Here is a 12050-nt window from a genome sequence, read left to right as displayed (position 1 = left end):
CTACATATTGCCTCGTATGCTTAAACATGTGCTAAGGGGCATGGAACGGTAGCTTATAAGGTTTTAAATGATCTATTTTTGGTATAAAGAGTAATACGGCATCCCAAGCTTTATATTACTTCCAGCTTTGTCAAAATTAAATAGATGAAATTATATGTCTTGGTTTCAGTCAGTATGTCAAAACATACTGCTTAAAACCATAATAGCAAAACACAACAAACACACAGGTCCTTTTAACAAGTAATAAATTTTATTTTTCAATAAAAAGTAATATTATGTGTAAGGTGCGTGAAATAAAAAATACACGAAATTAATCATTTCCGCTTGAAATAAAATGACATAATATAAAAACAAACAAATAAACATTTTTTTATCAATTGCATTGTTTGCACATTCAACAGAATGTCTCAAGTTATCAGTCAGCTATGATTGGAACATTCATACAATAACACACTTATTGTAAAATTTACATTTACACAGTTATTAATGAAATAGTATGGCAAATACTAGCCAAAACAAAGGTCATAACAAATACATTTGTATTACATTTCCAATATGCATTGTACCATTGATTTGGAAAGATTTTGAATTTCATTGCAAAACAAATAAACTTGATTCAATCTGTAAGAAATAATTTCAATTTAATCGAACAAACATTTTATAAAAACATTAGAGTGTATGTATTGTATTATCATATAACATTACGATTTTAAACTATGTGCTAGATATGAACATTTCCTTTTAAAGACCTTTCGATTTCTTCAAGCACAATTAAAATACCAAATATAGATCAATGCTGATTTTTTCGTATTCTGAAATTGTTTAAACAGTCAAATATTCTCAGTCAACATTTTAGGCAGTTAAATAACTATTTAAATAACGGTAATGTTAAATAACTATATAAATAACAATAATAAGTCATAACAAGACGGTGAATAGAGAGTAATAAAATATTAACATTTTTTGGCAATAATAACAAATTCAAAATAACGAAAACATCTTTCCAGTTGAAAAATATTAACAATGATAATACATTCAAAGTAAATGTCAATATAATCTTTCTGTATATTCTAAGCAACAATTATTTACATCTTGAAGTGAATCACTGACACACGACAGTAATTCAGGGAATTTCCCTCGACCCGCTCAATTCAAGCAAGCAAATAAATACTGATTAACCCAAAAACTCATAATTATGCGATTACAAAGTAGTTCTGTTTCGACATCTGATACTCTATTTATAGCACTACATATCATATAACATTTTATTCAATTAATAACATTTAATGAAATGTTAGGAAAATCAATTGAATTAGAAAAATATGAAACTGGAAATCTGAAAAAAATGTTAAGATATTAATAACTGTTATTGATTTCAAGTGATCAGCATATGATCGGTTCATAGCAAAATTACACTTATTTAAGCCAAAGCAATATTTTCATGCCTCAGAAACAAATATTTATTAACTTTTTCAGAAAAGGCAAACATGAATTTTATGTTTCAATAATGGTTTTAAAGAATGCTTGTTACATGAAGTAAGTAGCAATAAATGTGAAATCAATTCTCAATAAAGTAGCAAATGTACACAAAGTAGTATTTTGACTTTCATACATATACTAATTCCCTATAAGTGTACTAAATGATAATGATAAAAAGCAACATATTTAAAAAGATTAAAACTGGCCATTGAGTAAATCTTTGGATACTTTGATGTACACCAAAATTAAAATGCTGTTGAGAAATGAAAGTAAAAGCAGGTCTAAGTTTTTATTATTATCTTTACTGAAATTTATCATTTATTTATATTTCTGCATCGATAACAATATTATCAAATAAAAATATTGTTATTTCTGGTCATTAAAAAATAGTATATTCTAAGATTATAATTTTCATACTGAATGACTGGAAAAGACCTGATAATGTTCTAATATTGGCAACCAGTCATGTATATAAAAATAACAAAAATGCACGAAAACGGAATAACATAACAATGATAGCAAATTAGTTCTGCGTTTTGTTTTAATGTTGAGTTTTATACTTATATAATAAAATACTTGAGCAAGACATAAAAGCAAAATCATGTATAAAAGATACAGTAGTGTTGGTCAAATTTAAATTCCAGGTGCTGAGCAAAATTAATTTGCAATATTAAGTGTCAACAATGCAAATTTCGTCAGTTAACTTTCAAACAATCGTAAAAAATTCAATAACATTTCGTTTGAAGGCAAAAGGTACATGCATTGAAATCTGGATTTTAGATTAAAATCATATGCATACATTTAATGATTGAATGATCAATATATAATGTAATATGTAAAGAGTTTGTTCTGTTAATCATATTGATTATTTCATATATATTCATATGCGTAAGATGATCATCACTCAGTAAGACATAACTAAAATCGAGAGGTCCTTAAGCATTTTAGGTCTGGACTCAACAAGTTCAAAGACAGTCGAATGAGTCGAATGTGAAGAGGTGAGTGTTAATTCAGACGATGTTCTATGTGTACAGGAATATGGGTTAATAGTTTAAATGTTAAAACCAATTATAAACTGTTTGTTGCACTTACACTTCTGATTTATTGCTCAATCGTGGAAAGAACGGCACGAACAACATAAATCAAATCTTTAACACAATATTTGAATGAAAACTATAAACTACAAAATGGTAAAAGTTTTGCATTATCGTAAACAATTTACATGCAATTCTAGAATTACCTTTACCTATTGCAATCTTTTATTCCTGATTACTGATTTGTCTTTCAAGACAAATTTTGCCAAAACAATTGTGAAGATAGCATTAATCAATTGATCCATAAAGCTTAAATCTTCATCATTTTTGTTTTCCGACAAACAACTGTCAATCTGTTTGTTTACAACAGTTCTGTTTTCATATCGTTTCATCTAAGCACTTCCTATTGACTCCTTGTTTTCATTAAAAAAATAGTCAAATGTCAAGGTTCGTAGATCCCATCAACGTAAAAGCAATGAATTTAAAACTGTCAATGTCTTTCATGTGCCATCCCCTGCACATCACCGTTTCGGACTTAACATGAGGCAAATGACACACGGAGCTTCCGTCATGGTTCAGATTGCATAATTGCTATATAAATATTGATCCAAAATGCAAAGTTTTTCATGTACGCCTTCTAACTGAAGACAACATGACTGTATATCTTACAACAAAAAGGATCCTTCGTCGTTAGCTTTTAGACAAACATTATCAATGTGACTTGTTGTCTAGTCGTCGCCTAATGTACTGTAAAGAGTTGACTGCAAAGCAGTACCAGACAAATGTGAGCTCGTATTCAGAAAAATGTATAATATGACCAAAATATAGCATTGAATATTAAGAAACATAAAGGAAACACAACCCTTGAAATCTTGTCCACTCTTCGTGCAGCAATATGGCATTCATACTTCAGTACAGTTACCTTGTGAACCGGTAAAATTCCATTTTCCTGAAATAAAAACATTTTTATTCATATCTGTGGCTTAGAAATTTGTACATATGGCCACAATCTTATTAACTTTTCGTGGATGTGTTTTTTTTCTAGAAAACATGAAAATATTTCAATTTTGTCGCCTGCTCACAACCAATATGGCTTTCTCCAAGTCTTGCAAGTTTTTGTCTCCAACCTCGCCGTGTGTATCCAGTAACGCAGGAATGTGAAAATAACGCAGAAATCATGCAAAAGTAGCGCCGAATTTTTGAAAAGCTATGGCCGAAACGAGATAAAATCGGTTAGAAAATATAACCAAAATTTTATAAGTATTATTTTGCAAACGATAGAACTGAAATATTTGCATGATTAAAATCATAACTTTACGACAAAATCTTACCTCTTTATTTGGATCTTGAGTCAACTGAAATTATAAAATTTTACTTATCATTTGTTTTTTGGAAAAATAGTTAATGTATGTTATATATGGTTAAATGATCAGATACAGGTGTTCAAGATAACATCGTCTACAGTTCTATATTTTTAATTGTTTTTCCTTTTTCAGTTTTAAAGTATTTACATTAAATTAACGTTTTTGATGTACATATTTGGAGAAATTGTTTTATGTAAATGATTTCTTGTGATTCAAAAACAAGTCTGTATGTCATGAAATACCCTGAAACAAAAAAGATTAATGAGTCACATTAACATTGAAGCTCTCTGAAAATGTCAAACCTTGAAAATTGTAAGTAAAATACATTATCAACGGCACTAATGTTATATTATCATTAGGGGAATAATGGAATTTAATGTCTCAATACTTACTGGCAGTAATTCTGCTTGTTGTCGTTGTTGTAATAAAGCTTTGGTCTTTTTTCTCGAAACCACATTAACGTAAGAATATTCTACTAGTGCCATAAAAACAAAAAGCAGGCACGTAAACATCCAAACGTCTATTGCCTGGAAAATGAAAGAGCAAAAATAATGATATTATGTTGCAAAAAATCAATACGAATTACCCACTGATTCTCAAAGATAACTACACTTTGCAAATTAATCGAAATATTCGTACAAAAAGCAAAGACAAAAAAGAAATACAACAAGACAAAAATACTAAGAACAGTCTCAATCAAACTGAGTCTGCCATTTTCATATTATTTTGTTGCTGTCATTGATCCGAGGGATCCTCCAATTACAAGATGCCTTTTCACTTCGAGGACAAAACTGATATTTGATTTTGATAGCAAAGACTCTTCAAAACATTTTTATGCATACTTTATGCTTTCATCAGCAGTTAATCGAGCAGGATGATATTCCTGTGGTAAATTGACATTCAACTGTTCCTGAATAAATCATTAAACGCACATGCTGACATTTATGACTTGTTTCCAACGTCTTGTCAATAAATAGTTCAATAACGAATAATAAAACCCCAAAAAGAGTACTAACTATTCGTCAAACTATCCTTAGCCTTTACCCTTTATGTCGTCTTACTTTCAATTATGCATAGTCTACTGGTAGTAAAAGTGATATTATAAATTCAAACATTGGGCATGAGAGGCCCAAAGTATATGAATTGTTGACATATTACGTATCAAATCCTAGAATAACCGAATGTTTTCAAAATTTAAACTACAGGAGAAGTACCGAAGTCATGTCGGTCTTATTTAGCCTATTTTACAAAAGCAAGTTTTATAAAAGCATTGATCAAATAAAAGAAGTTACCTTGACATATGACACTTGTGGAAGAGATTGTTTTGCCCCTGAACTTTGTGTCGTCATTGTTAAAACAGTGAGCACACCGAGGGAAACCCTTGCTGGAACAGCATCATGGTCCATCCAAAACGACACCCATGACAGCACAACTATAAGAACACTGGGCACAAACACTTGAACAATGTAGTACCCTACTTTTCTGTTGAGCCGTATTTTAGCTTGAAGACACGCAAATTCGCCCCATGTAACAAAAAGCATAACTTATGAAACTTAGAAATCAACTTCAAAATGTCACTTGCAAAGTATGAAAATCTTTGTTGTTAAAAGAGCAATTAAGTCTTTTGAACTGATTAGACCAAACCGAGCTCTCAATATTTTCTCATTTTCAAAATACAATTTTAACTATAATTGGCTAAATTGAAACAAATATGACGGCTGAATAACTTATATATCTCTTTATATTTGTTATTATATTTTCTATTTAAATCCAACAAATTTGAAGACCCATTAAGCTCAATTTGGTGTCCAGTAACAATTTCCGAACAGGAAAATACCTTTAGTATAGTGATGCAAATTAAAATACCACTTGTTTACTTTTTGCTACCTATATGACAAAACATTTCACTTTCAGAAACACGATCCACAGGTTATAAGCATCCCATATGTTTTAAATCCATTATTTAAACATTGCTAAACGATTTTTTGCCGCTTTCAAAGAAAAAGAAATATTTCTGAGGCATAGTACGCCTATAAAATACCACAATTACTAGGATAATGCCGTAAACATGTATTTCTTAAACCTCTAATAGTTAAGATATATATTTTGCTCAGACTTAAACATTTAGTGCTTTACCACAAAATATAGAAAACTTGAATACTTTCAGCATGAACTCCATCACAACCTTCAACCGAGTTAAGTTCATCAACAAAAGCTTGGAACTGTGGCATCTCGACGTCCTCTAGCTGTGGTATCTTCACAGATGATTCATTATCCCAATGATATACAACATTTTCTTTAGTGTATGCATCTTGAACAGAATAATAATTAATAACAATTTTATGATAATTATATAATATACTTATAATAACTGGTGATTAGTATAATTGCATGTCGAGCTTTTAATGATTATGATGATGATTAAAATGACCCCAACTTTTGAGAAAATAAAAAATATTAAAAATGGAAATCGAACCCTTTATTAAAAATGGAAATCGAACCCTTTATTTTAATATAATATACAGAAAAACTTATAATCGGTAAACAGCAGATGGTTTCAATAATAATAACGATGATTAAAATGATCCCGAGTAAAAGTATATAAAAAAATTGTATCAAAGTTTGGGGACCTTTCTGTTGAAAATGTGACAGAGTAAAATCGTATACATACACATGCACAGTGCGTTAACTGGAGTGCAGGTATTAGTTACCCGCACTCCAGAGCATGCCCGTTGATTGGTTCATTTTGTCCGGGGTTTACATATTGTGACGACAGAGAAAGGGATAGCGATGGAAATATCATATTCAGATGCTCGTTCATTGGTTACTTTTTTGTGGGGTTTCATATTGTGGTATCAGGGAACGTGTTTTATGTTTGACTATGATAAAAAAGAGAAAGAACATCAAAACACTCGGCAATCTGATTAATACTCGGGGGGCTACGCCCCCTCGAACAAATCAGATAGCCTCGTGTTTCGATGCTCTTTCTATTACGAAACTGACACTTATGTCAAACACCTATTATCTTAGTAGATGTAAATCCTCACTTAAATATACGTGTAACTCAAACTCGCGGGCAATTTGAATAAATTAGGTTAAAATCTTTATTAGGTTTATTTTATCGATTTAAACCCTTTTTACCTTGTAACTATTTATAGAATCAATTACTTTGTATCGTTGACACGTGTCATAATTCGCTCAAAACAATGAATATGAAAATTGGTTGCATGTATAATTACATTCTTGTATCATAGTTCGGGGACCTTTCTGTTGAAAATGTGTCAGAGTTAAATCGTATACATATACATGCACAGTGCGTTAACTGGAGTGCAGGTATTAGTTACCCGCACTCCTGAGCATGCCCATTGATTGGCTCATTGTTGCTTGGGTTTACTTATTGTGACGGCAGAGAAAGAGAAAGAGACAGAAATATCAAATTTAGATGCTCGTTCATTGGTTACTTTTTTCCCGGGGTTTCATATTATTACAACAGGGAACGTGTTTTATGTTTGACTATGATACAAAAGAGAAAGAACATCAAAATACTCGGCAATCTGATTAATACTCGGGGCCTACGCCCCCTCGTACAAATCAGATGGCCTCGTGTTTCGATGCTCTACCTATTACTTATAATTCGATAAACGTGTCAGAAAGAAGGGCTATATCGTAAGAAAACATCTGTAAAGTTGGGAAAGGCCTTAACAGACGGTAGGATTTAGAAGTACAACACCAACTAAATCTTAGATGTACAAGCAAATCTTAATGTGTGAATGCTACTATTTCTTGAATTCGTAAATTTACAGGTTAGAACATGCTCTGTTTTGTAACCTTATTATGTGAGTAATGAATGAAATTTCAGAACAATTAAGGCTAAAATGAAAACATAGTCGTAAGGTGGAGTAAAGATGATGTTAAAAACATAAGGTAGTCGGATTTGTCCGAATCCCAATATAGGAATTTCCTTGCTGGAATCATTCCCATTAATTAATGAATATAATCACCTTAATACCTTCACATAGAACAGGCTTAGGTTGCTCAATTATTCCACTTGTAATTTTCTATATGCTCCCTCCAAGTTATCTACGCCGAAACTTATACCTACCTCATAAACAGTCTCTTTAATAATGACAGCATTCACAGTAATAATACTGTAGAAATATTGCGAGGAATCTGTATGGTGGGAAACGCTTTGGGAGGAAACATGATGATTCAAATAAAATAGATACAAGTGTTGTATTGCTTTGTAAATTGTACATCACACCTTTAATTTATGTTGTACAATGACACATATAGGGCCCCGATACGAAGACTTTTACCCATCGACACAATAATTCTACAGAAGATATCATTACATCGCCTATTAAAATATCGTTATTTTTCCTAAAATGTATCGTGTCTTCGTGTCGATACACTTAAATGTTGAGGGTGATGGCTCAATAAGTGATCATATTATCATGTCTCCGCCTTCGACTTTTGAGGTGCGTAAGACACGAAGATGCGAAATGGCAGAGATCAGCCGAACCCGCTTTAGGTTCATTTTTCATTTTTCAGTTATAAAGGCGATAAATCTTCAAAAAGCTTACAATGCATTCGTAATAAAACCTTTGAACATATCGTTTGCAACTTAATTGGACTAATAAATATTACTTCGAATCAGTTACTTTATATTGTATCGATAATCTAGTACAAACAAAATCATATCTTTCATCGCAAAAATAAAAAACAACGCATAAAATGTTATTTTCACTCTGTGGGCGTCATTGAATTTTGTGTTGTTTGTTTATGGCTAAATTTCGTCAAAAAATGTTTTTGCATTTTTATGTTTTCGCATAAATTGCCAACTTTCAATTTAACTTAAGGTCTTGTAAATTATTCAATTAAAATTATCCTCAAATGGCATCATTCTTTAAGCGTGCACTTTTAATACCTTGATATGTTTTATTTTACGGCAAACCTTATCAATCCACCTAATTTTCTGGACTGAAGATATCCGAGCAATATAAGATAATGTGCACTTCATCAGTTCATCCGAGCTGTCGATAACAAAGTCGATATTATCCGAAAGTATGTTATAAAAACAAGTAAAATTAAAAAATGGTAACATTTTAGCACTTAAAATCCCATTATGCCTCCGATTTTTTTTCTGCATAACTTGTTATGTTTGCAATAACAAAATTATAGTGAATTAGAATTTTGTAAGAAAGTCAAAATACTACTTTGTTTTACATTTTGCTACCTTTAGAAAACATAACTACTACTGCTTCAGTTGTTTAATATCTAATATGCTCTTAATTCATTATAAAAAAAGAATTAAAGAATTAAAAAAAATACTGCTATTGGAAATGACTAGACTCCACTTAGTCTCTAATACCAAACTTCAAAACAGTATAAAGCAATTCGTTAGAAATTACAGTGTTTAAAGTTATATCTGATTAAATAATTTAAAGAAATTAAAAATAAAAACAACAGTAAATTTATGTTCTTTTCCTAACCTTATAGTCGTTTCCTGAAAGATTTGCAACATAAATGTCTATGTTATTTAATATACATTGTTGTTTTAAGTAGGTTTGGCGATGACATTACGCATGTCCCATTCATATTCAATAATTTAAAATGTAACAACAAATTGCTTCCATTCTAGGTATTCTGTAACAGTTCCAAACAAATATAAACAATGATCTACCAACCATACACAGCTATTATACAGCGTCATACATCTTCAACAATTTCAAAAACACTTTTGCCATAAGGATTAACGAATGTTAATCGACACTTGTGGCTTTCGTCGCAAATACTATTATAAGCGACTGATACAGATTTCTTAGCGAAAGTTTATCCGAGTATTTAAAATGTTATCTTAAGAAAAGCTATTAACATGTATGCTTCAAAGAGTATCAGAATATTGTTTCTAAAATGGTAAATAAACAATTGCATTATCACCTAAAACCCAAACAAATCCCTAATTATGGTTGTTAAATTGTTTCATTTTAACCGTCATTTGTGTGAGTAAAATATTTTTTTATGATCATTCAATCATGTCACAAAGTTTGTTTCGTGTATTTTTTTTTATCTACCGGAATCTTAGACAACTTCATCTATACAAGTTCTCCTTCATCACAAAGGCTATGATCTAGCTTACAAAATGAGACAGAATGATCGAGTGTTTGTAGACAATTTTGCCAGAAAATGGATGTTTGACTTGTAGTTTAAATTAAGTTTATGTCTACTGAAGTTGAAACACAATCTATGACTTTTCAAATCTTCTTAGAATTCAATGTTGCGTTATCTTTTGTTTGTCAGAATGGAAACACGCACGTCATACATTAGCTGTATGCTTTGAAGAAGAGGGTGACTGTTCTGTTATCTCTAAATTGTTTTATGATTTTCCTCTTAATTGCATAATTCAAACTGAATTATCTTAATTCACGAATTTGACTTTTTTTACAGTAATAACAAAAAGAGAATCATTTAATAATTCACCCGAGGATTTATCATGCGGAATGTTTTGTGAAGAACAAAATGCATGTCGCTAATCAAACTACAAAGTACAATAATATTCAGTGCAAAGCATGACAGACGAATTTCGTTTCTATTTGAACAAATATGCGATATAGGTGAATGTAAAATACAATGTATATGAAAAAAGACTGATTCGCATTTACGTAATAAAAACCTAGCATAACATCAATCATTTTAAAAACGCACATAAAAAACGTTTAGTTTTTCTCTGTTTTAAACATTAATGAATATACGAAAGCACAAAAGTTGAAACAAATTGTGATTAGCATCTAATTAGTATTCCAGCGGTATGTGGTTCGATCCCGGGCGAGGCGTAATTTTGCCATGACAAATTATTTTGGATTATCAGTCTATGGTCATTTGTCTCTCATCGGTTATTCAGTCCACTAGTCGGTTACTTGCGGAGATTTTGATAATTACTGGATATTAATATAGGTTGATACAACCAATAGCTGTGTTAATGTCGGCGTTAACAAACCCGAAAAAACTAACACAGCAACAACAACAACAACAAAAACCCAAAAACGAAACAACAACAACAATAAGAATAACAACAGCAAAAACAATAAAAACAACAACGAAAACCATCAACAATTAAAAGAAATAAACAAAACGAACAACACAAAAACTAAAATCAACATTAACAAAAATATAACAACAAACAAACAACAGGAATAATTTAGAGAGTATACTCACAGCTTTCGACAACAATAGGACAAATCTGTTCGTCCAGAGGGTATTTTTGCAGTTTCATATTGCAACTTAGTGTCAAAGACAATCTGTAAAAGGAAAGAAATGACCGTCTGAGGTTCAAATAGGCATAAAAGAACCGAAACCAAACTTATATTCATTCAACCTGGTGCAACGCCACCTTTAGAAAGTTTTACATTTTTCAAATTTAATTAAAAAAGCTGCTCAGTCATTTAAAAAAACCCTCAGCGACTGTGTTGGATGTAAAATGTGGTATGGATAATTATTTGAATAAAAAGATGATTCTTATTTAAGAAAATAAAAATAAACTATTACAAAATTCTTGTGTGCTTTGAATGAATTTACATTAAGGTACAATTTTATCGCACCATTGTATTAAGACTTAGTTTTTGTTTTGTTTTAGAATTTATCAAAAAAACATTTAAACCGACATTTCTGTTGACATCAACAACTAAAATCAATATGATGCTTTTAAACTTAATATTTACAATTATTGTACGTGTAAACATTTACTTTTTTATTTCATAGGATGCGTCAATAAACACCACTTAATTATATCTTTCCCACGTGAATATAAAATAAGAAGATTCTACTTCAGATAATGCATGAAGTTTTAATTTGTCATCATCAAATTAATTAAGCTTAAATTTATTATGAAGTTTGCTAATTGCTTTTAGAGCTAATGTCATCATTTGTCAGAAAATTTAACCGATATATTATTTTAAAAAAAAGCTCATTAAAGTGAATAATTACATTTTTCGCTATTTTTTCTATTTGAAGTTACATTGTTACATTATCGAAACCATTTGATCTGTATTTCGATAAGGTAGATATAAATAGACAACATTGAAACCTTACAGCAAACTTGAAAATGTTCCTCGGGCATGAAAGGCACCGGTCATACCTCGGCTTAAAGATTCAACATTAAATTTTGAATATGAAA

At 30.6% G+C, this 12050-nt stretch overlaps 1 protein-coding gene across 1 annotated transcript in view; it reads right to left on the bottom strand.

Annotated features, from left to right (window-relative positions):
* Nucleotides 1–234: 234 nt before the first annotated feature.
* The window catches only part of LOC132732548 (glycine receptor subunit alpha-2-like), a 39807-nt gene continuing 27991 nt past the window's right edge, over nucleotides 235–12050 (bottom strand). The window contains exons 6-12 of the mRNA XM_060719028.1: nucleotides 11093–11175; nucleotides 6014–6188; nucleotides 5653–5714; nucleotides 5170–5420; nucleotides 4270–4404; nucleotides 3845–3868; nucleotides 235–3462 (exon numbers count right to left, since the gene is read on the bottom strand). Coding sequence (XP_060575011.1) covers nucleotides 3310–3462; nucleotides 3845–3868; nucleotides 4270–4404; nucleotides 5170–5420; nucleotides 5653–5714; nucleotides 6014–6188; nucleotides 11093–11175 — 883 coding nt within the window. The 3' untranslated portion in view covers nucleotides 235–3309. The remainder of the gene's footprint in view (nucleotides 3463–3844; nucleotides 3869–4269; nucleotides 4405–5169; nucleotides 5421–5652; nucleotides 5715–6013; nucleotides 6189–11092; nucleotides 11176–12050) is intronic.

Source organism: Ruditapes philippinarum, unplaced genomic scaffold (assembly GCF_026571515.1).
Source record: "Ruditapes philippinarum isolate M1 unplaced genomic scaffold, ASM2657151v2 ctg1211_1_1_1_1, whole genome shotgun sequence".
Taxonomy (NCBI): domain Eukaryota; kingdom Metazoa; phylum Mollusca; class Bivalvia; order Venerida; family Veneridae; genus Ruditapes; species Ruditapes philippinarum.
This window is presented reverse-complemented; position numbering and strand designations above follow the sequence as displayed.